The following is a 16,439-nucleotide window of genomic DNA, read 5'->3' on the forward strand; positions in this document are numbered from 1 at the left end:
TGATACTGTCCCTCACAGACGTCTGACAGGTAAGTTAAGATCTTTGGGTTTGGAAACGTTAGTTTGTAACTGGATTGAACACTGGCTCATGGATCGTACCCAGAGAGTGGTGGTCAATGATTCGTACTCTGATTGGTCCCCGGTTATTAGTGGTGTACCCCAAGGTTCAGTACTGGGCCCGCTGTTGTTTAATTTATTTATCAATGATATAGAGGATGGTATTAACAGCTCTGTTTCTATCTTTGCAGATGACACCAAGTTTTGTAGCACGGTACAGTCTATAGAGGATGTGTATAAGTTACAAGATGACTTGGATAGACTAAGTGTCTGGGCATCCACTTGGCAAATGAGGTTCAATGTGGATAAATGTAAAGTTATGCATCTGGGTACTAATAACCTGCAGCATCGTATGTCTTAGGGGGGATTAAACTGGCAGAGTCACTGGTAGAGAAGGATCTGGGTGACTTGTAGATCACAGACTACAGAATAGCATGCAATGTCAGGCTGCTGCTTCCAAAGCCGGCAGGATATTGTCATGTATCAAAAGAGGCATGGACTCAAGGGACAGGGACATAATACTCCCCCTTTATAAAGCATTGGTACGGCCTCACCTGGAATATGCTGTTCAGTTTTGGGCACCTGTCCATAAAAGGGACACTGCAGAGTTGGAAAGGGTGCAGAGACGTGCGACTAAACTAATATGGGGCATGGAACATCTTAGCTATGAGGAGCGATTAAAGGAGTTACAATTGTTTAGACTTGAGAAGAGACGTTTAAGGGGGGATATGATAAACGTATATAAGTATATAAATGGCCCATACAAAAAATATGGAGAAAAACTGTTCCAGGTTAAACCCCCCCAAAGGACGAGGGGGCACTCCCTCCATCTGGAGAAGAAAAGGTTTAGTCTAAAGGGGTGACACGCCTTCTTTACCGTGAGGACTGTGAATTTATGGAACGGTCTACCTCAGGAACTGGTCACAGCAGGAACAATTAACAGCTTTAAAACAGGGTTAGATACATTCCTGGAACAAAATAACATTAATGCTTATGCAGAATTATAAAACTACATCCCTTCCCCTTATCCCCTTACACCCTTCACTTCAATTCCTTGGTTGGACTTGATGGACGTATGTCTTTTTTCAACCATACTAACTATGTAACTATGTAACTATGACATGTATAATGAACAGATCCGAAAGCCGAACATTTTCTGAATAGAACCCAAAAAAATAAAATAAAATAATAATAAATATTATATATATATATATATATATATATATATATATATATATATATATATATATATATATATATATATATATATATATATATATATTATATAATATATTATATTATATAATATATATATATATATATTATATAATATATATATATATATATTATATAATATATATATATATATATATATATTATATAATATATATATATATATATATATATATATATATATATATATATTATATAATATATATATTATATATATACATTATATAATATATATATATACACATATATATAATATATATATATATATATATATATATATATATATATATATATATATATATATATATATATATAAAAATATACAGCAACATTGTCTGTATATATATATATATATATATATATATATATATATATATATAAATATCTATCTATCTATATCTCTATATCTATATATATATGCATCCGAAAACAGAATAAAACGAATTACTGTATCCCGAAGGTTTAACAGAACCAAAAAATGTTTAGTCTGGAAAAAAACAAAAAGACTTTATAAGCCTGAAACCTGTTAGTTATTTCACTTTATCCTGTGTGTAGGGTTTTTTCATACAACTGGAATTGAGAACAGATTATCACGGATGTTACAACGCTGGACCATTTCCTATCTGTCTGCCTACTACACATTAAAGGGGTTATCCAGGAATCGAAAAACAGACCTGATTTCTTTCAAAGACCGCGCCCTGTCTGTCTCCAGGTTGGATGTGGTTCTTTACTTCAGTTCCATTGAAGTGAATGGAGCAAAGCTGTAATACCAGACCTAACCTGGATACAGACAGGGAGCGGTCTTTGAAAGAAATTAGGTCTATTTTTCGATTCCTGGATAGCCCCTTTAATGTTTGAGAACCCCACAGGTTTTAGCGGAACCACCTGACGATCTATAGTTTATGGGAGCCTCCCAACCTGTTTACAACACATCCACACTCATGATTTTAGGAAGGATCCGTGCTTGTCTTGGGGCTAAATGGCTGTTTTGATTCCACCATGAGGCTAATTCTTTTTGTTAAATGGTTATTTCCTATTGGAGTTCCTTCCCTTTAACCACAAGTCCCAAGATCCCTTGTTTGATGTGTGGGAGGGAGAAAAGTTCTCTCACACTTAGTCACCCCACCCATTGAGGCACAGCTGGGCTATGTCTTTGTTTATGAAACTACAATTCCCTGTCGAGCATTCTCCCCCTCCCACCCAGCGATTGCTCCACCCATTGAAGCAGACAGGCTCCCTCTGATCACCTGACCAGTGATGTAAAAGCTGAGACAAAACACTTTGTATGCTACAAAATATTTACATCAGGGCAAAGATGACATAAGAATTGTGAGAACACCATGAAACACCGGTACAGACACTATATTATGAACTACACTAACTTTACAGCCCCTGTAGCATAGTCCAAAACCCGGAATACTCCTTTAAAGTAAGTGGCCCCTAACAGTCATATGCTGAAAGGAAACTAAGGTCTTACCTTATTAGTGTTTCCCAAACAGGGTGTCTCCAGCTGCTGCAAGACTACAATCCCCAGCATGATACATAAATACACACTTATTATATATATTATATAGATAGTAAGAAGAGATGAGCGAACTTACAGTAAATTCGATTCGTCGCGAACTTCTCGGCTCGGCAGTTGATGACTTTTTCTGCATTAATTAGTTCAGCTTTCCGGTGCTCCTGTGGGCTGGAAAAGGTGGATACAGTCCTAGGAGACTCTTTCCTAGGACTGTATCCACCTTTTCCAGCCCACCGGAGCACCGGAAAGCTGAACTAATTTATGTAGGATAAGTCATCAACTGCCGAGCCGAGAAGTTCGCAACAAATCGAATTTACTGTAAGTTCTCTCCTCTCTAATAGTAAGACCGCACTGGAGATCAACCTCTGTGCCTGTCATCACCCAGGCCACCAACCCAGGATAAATGAACAGCAAATCCAGAAAATCACGGCACAAGCAAGTCTTGGATCAGAAAAAGCTGGTGGTTTTATTCCCAATTAAAGTGCAACGTTTCGGCAATAGCCTTTATCAAGCTTGATAAAAGGCTATTGCCAAAACGTTGCACTTTAAATGGGAATAAAACCACCAGCTTTTTCTGATCCAAGACCTGCTTGTGCGGTGATTTTAAGGATTTGATAGCTATATATCAAATATATAAATATAATAAATATATAATAATAAATATATATATATACACACACAATTTTTATTATTATTATTATTATTATTATTAATAAAAATTGTTTGTGTATATATACTTATAATTATTATTAATAATAATCAAAGTTAAATTACAGGCATCAATTCAAACCCTGGAACAACCCCCAGACCATGAGATAAAAGAATGGAAGACAAAGAAGCGATTTATCAGAATCTTATTTAATAAGAATAATTCTACAATTGAGTGAGAAGACAGTGTATGAAAATACAGCCCTTTCCAGGCAGACCTGCAAGACATTTTACATACAAATATATATACGTATTATGCACTATAGGTTCTCTAAGTATAAAGGACACTTATCGACTGACCGCGAATACGAGACGGATACCTGGGAACCGCAAGGGTTTCATGCGAAAAAGATGTGATGGTCAACGAAAGTAGTGTTCTAAACCCCACTGTATGGGTCATTTACATTTGTGATTGCTATTGGATTGTGATTGGAAATCAATTTAAAATAAAAAACCTTATCTGTTTTCATCTCTTCGGACCCATTCCGGACTCCATATGGAACTTGTACATAGTTTATGGACTCTGGGTGCATTTCTTAATACACCTTTATAGGGTTTGTATCTTAAATGGGTACTCAAAAGGCGCGTATCTATATTTTTAATTTAATTTAATTAAAATATATATGGGATGGTACACACTATTTGGCCAAATGGTAAGCCAAGGAGAGGGAGAATATTTATATTATATATATATTTATTTATTTTTTATTTTTTTTTTTTAAAGAAAAGAACTTCCTGTGGAAGAAATTGAAGCTGATAAGTACTGGAAGGGTTAAGATTTTTTAATAGAAGTAACTTACAAATCCGTTTCACTTTCTGGCACCAGTTGATAAAAAAAAAAAAAATAAATAAAAAAAAAAGTATTCCAGGGGAGTACCCCTTTAAGAACGTGACGTGTCTGACAGTTTCACACCGGGAACGAAGCGTGTCGACCACCCACACAAAACAGCAGTCAACACCATGTATCTCTATGGGAGAGCAGAGATGAACGCTGTATCTCCGGCTCTCCCATAGAGGTACTTGGAGGGGAGGTGTCAGCTGCCGCTTCATGCGCGGGAGGGGGGTTGCGGGAGTGGCAACACACCCTGTAGAAGACGTCCATCGAGATTTGCAATTATTCCTCAACCTTCAAATAAGCGTTTCCCCAACCAGGGTGCCTCTAGCTGCTGCAAAACTGCAATTCCCAGCATGCCCGGACAGCCGAAGGCTGTCCGGGCATGCTGGGAGTTGTAGTTTTGCAACAGCTGAAGGCACCCTGGTTGGGAAACACTACTTTACATAAAGGATTCATACATGAAAATGTAATGACATCAGGTCTGCCTGGATAGCTGAAGCATATACAAGGAAGAAGCATTAGCTGGCCTCACCACACACATAAGAAACAGAGAGCTTCACATCTCCGTGTTTTATCATGAGCCGCAGTGTCCTCTGGTTGCTGTGTGAGGCGCTCTAGAGCACGGTAACCAGGAAAGGCTGCTCCCTGGTGACACTGGTCAGCTCAGCTGGATGGATGACGTTCTTACTTAGACAACAAGCCCCCACCTTCTGTGCCGTGTAGTGCCAAACTGTGCTCCAATAGTTTAGTGCCGTCCGTCCCTTACCGCCCGCGCTCACTTGTCCTGAGTGCCCCATGAAATGTAATCCGGACGGGTGGCGGCATGGTATTCGTCTATCAGCTGCTGAACGATCTCCCTGGAGTTATCCAGCTCGTCGAAGTTCTCCTTGAATATGTCTTCTTTACGGAACTGCTCCAGGAAGGCCTCGCGTTTCCTCAGCTTGTCGTATTGCCGGCACGTTCTCTCAAACAGCTGAAGAAATTGAGAGAGTGACAAAACCAGTCAAGAAACATTCAGTATAGTATGTACACTGATGAGCCCAGACAGATCCGGACCAACCAGAGGAACTACTGTTGTCCAAACTGCCTGGAAAAGTCCAGCAAACCAACGCTGATCGCCAAAATTTTACACCCTGTTTACCCGCACTAAACCCATTAAATACTGGGTAAACGTTCGGGTTAACAACCTTACAAAGAGGGGCCAATTATTTAAATCCATTCAGTATATGCAGAGTTTGGGCACTTTAATCTCTAGCTGCATTGCGCTTTAGCATCCAATGGAGGCAGGGATCCGGGCTCTCCCAGCTCCCCTGCCTCCTTCATATCCTCTGTGCGCCCTTCCCTAGTCATTAATATGCTAATGAAGGCTGCAGGTGAGTGCACAGACAGCAGAGCATTCATTAGCATTTTAATGTAGGGGTAGAGGAGGCAGGGGAGCTGGGAGAGCTGGCTCCCCGCCTCCATTGCATGCTGGAGCGCAATGCAACTGAAGACTACAGTGCCAGAACTCTGCACATAATGAACAGGGTAAATGACCCCTCTTTGTAAAGCTCTTCACCCACACTATAACCCAGTATATTGGGTTTACAGCGGGTAAACGGTGTTAGATTAAAGGAAAACTGTCAGTCTGGTCACCCACACTAAACCCAATAAAACGGGTTATAGTGTGGGTGAACAGGATTACATAGACTGGTCACTTACTTTGCTTCAGTAGGTCCCGAGATATCAGCTTCCAAAGTTCCCATGCTGCATTCAGGGAATTGCGCAGTGGAGGCGGGGCCCTGCTGGCTAGCTGCTTCTATATCCCTCTGTCACCTCGTAAAAACGCCCCAGCTATATGACTATTTATATTCTTTAACTACACTTCCTAGTGACGTGGAGTCACCAGTCACGCAAGCGCAGCGAGCGCACGCGCGGGAAGATTGTCTCATGTCCTGATTAAATCTCTCAGCGCATGCGCCATGTGACTGGTGACTCCAAGTCACTAGGAAGTGGAGTTGAAGAATATGAATATTCAAATAGCGGGGGCAGTATTAGTATTAGGAGGTGACAGAGGGAGGCAGAAGCAGCCAGCCAGCTGGCCCCGCCTCCACTGCGCAGTTTCCTGAATGCAGCAAGGGAACTTCGGAAGCTGAAAGTAAACAGAGAGGCTGCAGTGCTTGGTCCAGTAATAAGTTGGGTTCAGTGACGACAGGTAAGTCGTGCAGGTGGGGCCGTATGAACAATCGCTGGATTGTTTGTGTGGCCCTTTAAATACATTATCTTACATGGATCCTGTTTCCACAGGGCAATGAAGATGTTTTTTCCTCTCAGCACAAACAATACGGTCAAGCATTTACCCATTTGTATGCTGATCACTGTCCCCATTACATGGGCCGACTATTGGGAATGATCATTCACCCAATAATCGGCCCCTGTAAAAGGGTCTTCTAATAGAAAGACATTACAGAAGACAGAGCAGCTTTCTGTGTATGGGACGATGTAGACCCAGACTGGCCAAAGTGCCCATAACCCTGGTTCACCACTGAATTCACCTACTCAATGGGACAACGGAAGGGGCGCCTGGTTTGATTAGATGACATTTTCCATCTTATGGACGGCCGGGTGCATGCGCATCATTTACCTACAGAAGAGATGGCACCAGGATGCACTATGAGAAGACGGCAAGCCGATGGGGGCAATGTGATTGAGATTGTTCTGCTGGAAACCATGGGGGAGATTTATCAAAACCTGTGCAGAGGAAAAGTTGCTGAGTTGCCCATAGCAACCAATCAGATCACTGCTTTCATTTTTTAACAAGGACTCTGCAAAATGAAAGAAGTGATCTGATTGGTTGCTATGGGCAACTAAGCAACTTTTCCTCTTCACAGGTTTTGATAAATCTCCCCCCTAGTGTTAAGGTGCATTCACACCACGTTTTAGCTATACGGGGACCTGATACGGCTGGGGGGAGTGAAAACCGGGCGTTCCCGTATCCCAGCCGGACCCAGCCCCCTTCTCATTCAGTGACTCCTGTCGGCTCATTTTTGACCCCTATCCGGTTTTCTGACCAGACTGAAACGCGTGGTAACCGCAGCATACCACAGTTTTCAGTCGGGTCAGAAAACGGATAGGGGTCAAAAATAAGACGACAGGAGTCACTGTTTGACTCCGGTCAGCTCATTCAAATGAATGAGAAGGGGGTCAGGCCGTCTGGAAAATGGGAGCGCCCGATTTTCATCCGGTCCCTGTATAGCTAAAACGTGGTGTAAATGCAGCCTTACTGTGACACGAAACACCTAACTAACTACAACTCCCCCCCTTCACCACCCCCAATAGCAGCGGGACCCCCTTTTGGCAGCAGCTCCTTTCTGCTGGATAAATTACCTGGCCGTGCTGTCACATTCCTCATTCCTGAATAATATCTTCAAAGAAAAAGGTTGCAACCCTGCCTCCAGATTCCCCGGATCTCAATTCGATGGATCATCTGTGGGATGTGCTGGAGAAACAAGCTCACACCTTACACCAGTGGAGTCCAAACTGCGGCCCTCCAGATGTTGCAAAACTACAACTTCCAGCATGCCAGGACAGCCTATTCTATCACTGTAATCTTTAACTGAATTGTGCTCCAGCGAGCAACTGAGGCAGGGAGCCGGCTCTCCCAGCTCCCATGCCTCCTTCATATCTTCCGTGCGCCCAGCCCAAGTCATTAATATATGTTATCTGTGGCCCGCCAGATGTAGCAAAACTACAAACTTCCAGCATGCCAGGACAGCCAGTTCCAGCACTGTAATCTTTAACTGAATTGCGCTCCAGCGAGCAATGGAGGCAGGGAGCTGGCTCTCACAGCTCGCCTGCCTCCTTCATATCCTCGGTGCACCCAGCCCGAGTAATATGCTTTCTGCGGCCCTCCAGATGTAGCAAAACTACAACTTCCAGCACGCCCGGACAGCCAACAGCTGTCCGGGCATGCTGGGGGTTGTAGTTTTGCAACATCTGGAGGTCTGCGGTTTGGACACCACTGCCTTACAGCTGCTTCAGATGTCAGAAGTGTCCTACAGCTCTGCCCATGTGTCGCTCTAAACTAGGAAGGTCACAATAGATTGAGCTAAAAGGTCTTATTCACATCATAGCTTCTATATAAGAGCGCCATCTATGGGTCTCTGAATTACTGCAATTCCTACACGTTACTCATGTGGGGGACGATACCTTCTAGCCTTAAAACGCATTCATTATTACGTTTCCTTTTCTACGGTACTAAATATAGATCAAAGTCAATAGTTTCGGTCTTCAGAAGAAATGCTCAGAGCTTTAGCCGATAGACTGTGCGATTGGCTTTTCTGGGAGAGATGGATTTTCGGGTGTGAGGGTTACATCTGCATTGCAGCACCGAGACACAACCCTGAGATTATTGGCATTCGGAAAATGACATTGCAAGGATGGAAATAAAGGCGATGCTGCTAATACGCGAAGAGAGGCAACAGCGTCCCCTAGAGATGGATTCATAAAAAAATCACAAGACATGGAGCATGAACCCGTGTACTGCAGATCGGGTTGGCAAATCACGACAGGCTGTTCCTGCAGGGCATGAGATGGAACTGACAGCACAAATGGCCGCCGACCAGTAAGTGTAAGGAATATGTTTGGGGAAAATGTATTAACCTATGGCAGTGTTTCATAAACAGGGTGCCTCCAGCTGTTGCAAAACTACAACTCCCAGCATGCCCGGACAGCCTCTGGCTGTCCGGGCATGCTGGGGGTTGTGGTTTTACAATAGCTGGAGGCACCCTGCTTAGGAAACACTGACCTACAGAGACTTTCACTCTAACTTACATCCAACAAGCCAGTGATCCCCAACCTATGTGTCTCCAGCAGTTCCAAAACTATAACTCGAGGCATGCCGTGACAGCCTTCAGATCTCACACAGCTGCAGTCAGTTAGGGCATGCTGGGAGTTGTAGTTTCTAACTGTTTCAAAACTACAAAGACGAAATTGTGCAGGTTTACAGGTGGGAACGTACTGCCATCTAGTGACCAAAAAAAAGAGTGATGAACAGCTATGCAAATAATTATTACAGTAAAGCTTCCGATCCTACGGAGAAACTACCGTAGTCCACACTGCTTGGAAAAGTCCTGCCGTCCATGGGACATTTTGCACATCAGCAAACAAACACTGATCGCCAAAATTTGACACCCTGTTCCCCCGCACTAAACCCAATATACTGGGTTATAGTGCGGGTTTACAGCTTTACAAAAAGAGGGGCCAATTATTTAAATCCATTCAGTATATGCAGAGTTCGGGCACTGTAATCTCCAGCTGCATTGCGCTCCAGCACCCAAATGGAGGCAGGGAGCCAGGCTCTCCCAGCTCCCCTGCCTCCTCTTTAAACTCTATGTGCCCCCGCCCCCGTCAGTATTATGCTTATGAAGTGCACAGAGAGCAAAGCATTCATTAGCATATTAGAGCTGTAGTTTTGCAACAGCTGGAGGCACCCTGGTTGGGAAACCATGCCATAGGTTACTACATTGTCCCTCAAACTTTTTCATGTTCCTTACACTTAAAATGGCCACTGTCATGGGAAACAAGACCTGCTGTCACTTTCTCCTCCACACATATGAGAGCTTGTTGTTTTTTTTGCATGACCAATTGTACCTTTTATTTTAACCAGTAAATATACAACAAAACCAAAAAAAAAGGGAATTGAAGAGAAAACCACAATTTTGAAAATCTTGAAGGGTTTTGTTTTTACGCAGTGCGCTTCATGGTACAAACTATATGTTCTCTTTATTCTGTAGCTCAATGCTATTAATACCCAATTGATTTTCCATTACTGTACAGTGGTCCCTGAAGTTACACTATTAATTGGTTCCAAAACCATTGTAGGTTGGGCCTATTCTATGTTGAGACCATAACTCTATGGAAACCTGGTAATTGGTTCTGAAGCCTCCAAAATGTCATACAAAAATCGGAAAAAGTGAGGATTAATCAAAAATAAGTAGATAACTAATACAGTGGTCCCTCAACATACGATGGTAATTCGTTCCAAATGATCCATCGTTTGTTGAAACCATCGTACGTTGAGGGATCCGTGCAATGTAAAGTATAGGAAGTTATACTCACCTGTCCCCGCCGCTCCGGACCTGTCACCGCTGCCCTGGATGTCGCCCTTCATTGCGTCCCCGGGGTGTCCCCGCCGCTCCAGACCGTCTCTGCTGCCCAGGATTGTCGCTCTTCATCGCAGTCATCACGCCGCTCCTATTGGATGACGAGACGGCGTGCACGGCGACGTGATGACGACGAAGGAGAGCGATGGCCATGCAGGGGATCCTTAAGAGGATGGTGCGGAGCCCTGGGGACAGGTAAGTTATGATCACCGGAGCACACGGGGCACCTTAAACGGCTATCCGGTGGAAGCTGAAGCAGTCTGCGAGGCCGGATAGCCGTTTATGCGATGGCCCCAACATACAAAAGCATCGTATGTTGATGCTGCCTCTGAGAGGCCATCGTATGTTGAAATGATCGTATGTCGGGGCCATCGTAGGTTGGGGGGGGGGGGGATCATTGTATAGATAAAGCAAGTCCTTAGATATAAAAGTAATAAAGATCTGTTGGGAGCTGTAATCACTGTCTATGTAGAGGACAGGAGCTTCTTCAGGGTCCTGTACAGTACACAGTGTCCTAAAAAAAGTAACATGGAGTCGCCCTCACCTGGTGCCCAAAGGAGCCGCTAACCCTGGTACAGGTAAATAGTGCAGAACATTTAATACCTCCCTGTACTGTAGAGGCGCTACTAGACACAAGTCCGTGCATACACTTCAGTAATACAGGGGTTTTACCAGTGAATGCCCATTCTGATTGGTCGGTTCTTCCATGCATTGACACGTTTCACAGATCTGGACTGTCTGTACATTGTATGTTGAGGGATCACTGTGCTTTAATTAGAAATCAAACTTTATTGAATGAAATCAGTAGATTTGAAGAGGTCGTATTCTGACTCCTATGACTTTAATTTTTAAGATCAGTAACCGGAACCGCCGCACAGCCGAAAATACCATGATCAATCTTAATCCCAGCATCTAAAAAAGGTGTTAATGCGGCACAGCAGCAATATCGCTGACATCCGCCATTACCAGAGGGTCCCTGGCTGCTGATAGCAGCCGGGACCTGCAATCTATGATGTGAACGCAGCTACTGCACTCTCTTCGTAACTGCAGCGGGACACAATACCAAGTAGTGGTACTTCAACCTGGCTTTATGCGCTTTCATGGCGCTGAGCTGCAATACCACACATAACCTGAGGACAGGCGTGGTGCTGTTTTAGGGGATAAGATGTCAGATCGCAGGGGTGTCGGGTGCAGTGCCGAAGGTACATGATTTCATGGCCACACCCCCTCAAAGCAAGTCTATGGGAGGGGACGTGACGGTAGTCACGCCCCCTTCCATAGACTTGCATTGAGGGGGCATGTCAGTGACATCACAAGCGGCGTGTGACATCACAACTCTCAGCCCCGCATCGACAGTGATCCGGCACGGAGCAAAGTTTGCTCCATGCACCGGATGTCTGGGGTGACGCAGCCGAGATAGGGGATAAGATTTCTAGGGGCGGAGTACCCCTTTAAGGCTATAGATTATCCTCAACCTGCCCAAAAAAAAATATATAAATCCTAAAAAGATCTTAGGGAGGAGTCTTCATTTACTTACAGATGAGATGTTGGTATGATTGGCCATCATCAGTCCGCTGACCCGATGTGCTGAGGGAAGATACGGTGACTTCCTTGAGAGGGCAACCTGGATGCTAGCAGGACCCCATGGGATAAAATTGGCCAATTTCCGTTCTCTGATTCTCTGCAAACTCTTGTGCACCTGCAAGGAAATGCCCATAGAGAACATGATACAGGCTGCACCGGCAGCAGATTAGATTTTATCCATACACTCTATAGACCTATTTTCTGGAATGTGGTCCCTTACTGTGATCGCTGCAAATTACACTGGGGCAGCAACCAATCAGATTGCTTCTTTTATGGCTCAGAGGCCTTTTTTAAGCAATCTGATTGGTTGCTATGGGTAACTGCACCAATCTCCCCCTACACTGGTTTTGATAAATCTTCCCCTCACCATCTTCACTTCTTTACCCCTTATCTGTAGATAGTAATCTGGACTAAACTCCAGCCAGATCAGAATAAATAGCAGCCTGTGCTAAAGTACTACACAAATACACTGTACATGACACCTCACTGATCACAGGCACTTCACCTCCTGGAGTCGGGCCCTTGACCCCCTTGTTATGCAATAATAATATTAGCACAGGGTTAGTGTCTGTTCCTGGCTAAGGGGCTATGACATCACTAAAGGGGGGGGGGGGTGTTCAGTCAGGTTGGGTGGCTGTGATGTCACAAGGGGAAGGGTCAAGTCACGTAAGGGCTGTGACGTCATAAGGGGGAGGGTTCAGTCAGGTAGGCCACTGTGATGTCACAAGGGGGGGGGGAAGGCTTCAGTGATGTCAAAAGTGGGAGGGTTCAAGGGTTCAGTCAGGTAAGGGGCTGTAACGTCACAAGGGGGAGGGTACAGTCAGGTAAGGGTTTGTGATGTCACAAGAGGAGGGCGCTCGGTCATGTAAGCAACTGTAGTGTCAGAGGGGAGAGGTCAGTCAGGTAAGCGGCTGTGGTGTCACCAGTGTGGGGGGTTCAGTCAGGTAAGCGGCTGTGGTGTCATCAGAGGGGAAGGTTGTCAGGCAAGCGGCTGTGGTGTCAGAGGGGAGAGGTCAGTCAGGTAAGCGGCTGTGGTATCATCAGAGGGGAGGGTTGTCAGGTAAGTGGCTGTGGTATCATCAGAGGGGAGGGTTCAGTCAGGTAAGCGGCTGTGGTATCATCAGAGGGGAGGGTTGTCAGGTAAGTGGCTGTGGTATCATCAGAGGGGAGGGTTGTCAGGTAAGTGGCTGTGGTATCATCAGAGGGGAGGGTTCAGTCAGGTAAGCGGCTGTGGTATCATCAGAGGGGAGAGGTCAGTCAGGTAAGCGGCTGTGGGATCATCAGAGGGGAGGGTTAAGTCAGGTAAGTGGCTGTGGCGTCAGAGGGGAGGGGTCAGTCAGAGGGGCTGCTGTGACATCATAAGGGGGTTCAGGTTACATACTGCGAAATCAAAACTGCAGTAGTTTAGTCAAGTTAGTAATAGACTGACGTGAACTTCTGTTTGTTTCCTATACTTGACTCCGCACTCACCTGAGTAGGATCCACCTCTCCTTGGATAATATTCAGTATTGCTATGTAACAATGGTTCGTCTGCCTGTCCCGGCCGGTGGACACCATGACATTCTTGGGCTGCAGCAGTCTCCTCATGACGTCCAGCACTGTGGTCTTCCTCACGCTGGCCACCTACACACAAAATCCTTGTATAGTCAGAGTCAGACTGCAAGCGATACAAACCATTATATTCTACTCCTCAGCAAAGGACACAGACCAGAGATCAGAAGAGTCATATAGTAATAATAAGAGAAGATGGACATTACAGGTACTTAGTATTTCTGGTCCTCCCTTAAAAGGAATTATCTAGGATTATAAAAACTTAATTGCTCCCTTCCAGAAACAGCGCCACTCCTGTCCTGAGGTTGTGTGTGGTATTGCAACTCTGCTCCATTCCCTTCAATGGAACCGAGATACAATACCCTTATTGTAATATTCACAGATTACCAATAGGTAACAGGATATCGGAACTATCCGACACTCCATATAGTGACTGATAAAACTCAATTATTATTAGGGATGAGCGAACTTACAGTAAATTCGATTCGTCACGAACTTCTCGGCTCGGCAGTTGATGACTTTTCCTGCATAAATGAGTTCAGCTTTCAGGTGCTCCGGTGGGCTGGAAAAGGTGGATACAGCATTAGGAGACTCTTTCCTAGGACTGTATCCACCTTTTCCAGCCACCGGAGCACCGGAAAGCTGAACTAATTTACGCAGGAAAAGTCATCAACTGCCGAGCCGAGAAGTTCGTGACGAATCGAATTTACTGTAAGTTCGCTCATCTCTAATAATAACCATGCACTCCTTCAGATATGTTCATAGCTCTCAGCAACACTACTGACCTTGCTAAATTAAACCACCCAAAAAATTGCCGCTGCCCCTACACATTTCACAAGTTTATTGGCATCTTCACGAACAAAGGCAAAAAAACAATAGCAGGCTGGGGGGGGGGGGGGGGGTTATAATTTCCTATTGTGATGTCACTAACCAGGCTTAACATACCATTACCAATTAAAATGTAACAATTAACAGACCTAATGAATATAAAACAATAGGCATAAGGTACATCCAATAAACCAACATCCAATCAATAATCAATTATGATGTAGATAGAACCACCTTACTACCCATGATGTCACCTTAAAATGAAATTGGGAGAACAGATCTCTGGCCAAAGTTACCAAATCTTTGCAATTGCGCACGTCCAAGAAATTGATGTCCGACCGCTGGGAGCGCCCCCGCAACCTCCTGCACGGAGTGAGGGATCAGCACGTGCCCTCCATGTATCTCTATGGGAGAGCCGGAGATACACAAGTACAGTGCTCATGTATCTCTGGCTCTCCCATAAAGATGCATGGGGGTGGGTTGGAGTGCCGTGGAGGAGATCGTGGGGGATGGACATCACCGTGCACGATCCGCTAGTTATCCCAGACCCTGTGGATACGTTTTTGCTACACAACCCCTATATGAAAAGTTGTTTAAAACAAAACAAATACAAAAAAACACCAGTATAAGCAATATAGATATAAGACTTGTTTCAGAATATACAGGACATAATGTTATCAAGCAGGCCAATAGGGAGATTAGGAAGAACAGCTTTTAATTTTTTTTATTATTTAATACAGAATATTTCTTATAGGAAAAGAAACCTAACACTTACAGCGTACCCGTTATTCCAACAAATTATCTTTTTTTTTTTTAAATATATCACTCAGTACCTAATCCTGACCATGTACAAATATTTTATGTGTCCAGCACCTTAATTTATTTTTTTAATACACTTTTAATTTATCTCACTAGTCTGAATTCCTTTCAAAGGGAGGGGGCGTGGCCTCACTGTGCATGTCTCCGCCCCCTCCCTCAGTATGCTGTCTGCTCACATCTCCCCTAGCATTAGCAAAACTACAACTCCCAGCTTGTCCTCACAGACGGTAGCGGGACACAAGCTGACAGTGGGAGGATTTTTCCTCCAGCTCTGAGCCCTGCGCTCACACCTGTCAATCAAGGAAGTGTGTCCATGACATAGGTGATGACGCATGGACACAGCAGGACAAGTATGCTGCACCATGCCTGATGAAGCCGCCCAGGTTTGGTGAAACGCGTTGCATTGTGGGAAATACAAATAAACCTGCTGTTTTTACTTCATGCTCCTGGTTAGCGCCGTTTAAAGCCATGCATCCCTTGGAAGTCCTTTCTCTATTTTAGCTCTGATTGGGAAGGCTGCAGACTGGACATCATTACCCCTCCACGCTTACCATTGTTGTGTGTGGGATCACGCAACCACCGATGGTTGAGTTACTAGTTATTTTACTAGATTACCTGAAGGCGGTTTCACGCTATGGAACGCTCTCCTTTTAATATGTGTCCAAGCAGGCGGGGGGGGGGGGCAGTTGTTTGACTGGATTTTTTAGTATGAAATACTGAAAATTTTCTAATGAAAGCAATTGCAAAACCTATTGGTTATACATGCTTTACAACATATCAAAAGTTTTTGTATCTGACAGTGCCCATTTATGCAAAATCACACAGAAAGATAAAGGTCAGTCCATAAGTGCGGAGAAAAAAAAAACAAACAAAAAAAAAAAACAAACACAAGTATAAGCAATACAGATACTAATATATATATATATATATATATATATATATATATATATATATATATATATATATATATATATATATATATATATATATATATATATATATACACACACACACACACACACACACACACACACACACTGGTCCCTCAAGTTACAACATTAATTGGTTCCAGGACGGCCATTGTATGCTGAAACCATTGTATGTTGAGACCAGAACTCTATGGAAACCTGATAATTTGTTCTAAAGGCCCAAAATGTCA

General features: G+C 43.9%; 1 protein-coding gene across 1 annotated transcript in view; it reads right to left on the reverse strand.

Moving 5' to 3' along the window:
• Positions 1-4,748: 4,748 nt before the first annotated feature.
• The window catches only part of LOC130296633 (tubulin gamma-1 chain), a 31,895-nt gene continuing 20,204 nt past the window's right edge, over positions 4,749-16,439 (reverse strand). The window contains exons 9-11 of the mRNA XM_056548383.1: positions 13,553-13,705; positions 12,036-12,197; positions 4,749-5,328 (exon numbers count right to left, since the gene is read on the reverse strand). Coding sequence (XP_056404358.1) covers positions 5,131-5,328; positions 12,036-12,197; positions 13,553-13,705 — 513 coding nt within the window. The 3' untranslated portion in view covers positions 4,749-5,130. The remainder of the gene's footprint in view (positions 5,329-12,035; positions 12,198-13,552; positions 13,706-16,439) is intronic.

Source organism: Hyla sarda, chromosome 12 (assembly GCF_029499605.1).
Source record: "Hyla sarda isolate aHylSar1 chromosome 12, aHylSar1.hap1, whole genome shotgun sequence".
Classification (NCBI taxonomy): Eukaryota; Metazoa; Chordata; class Amphibia; order Anura; family Hylidae; genus Hyla; species Hyla sarda.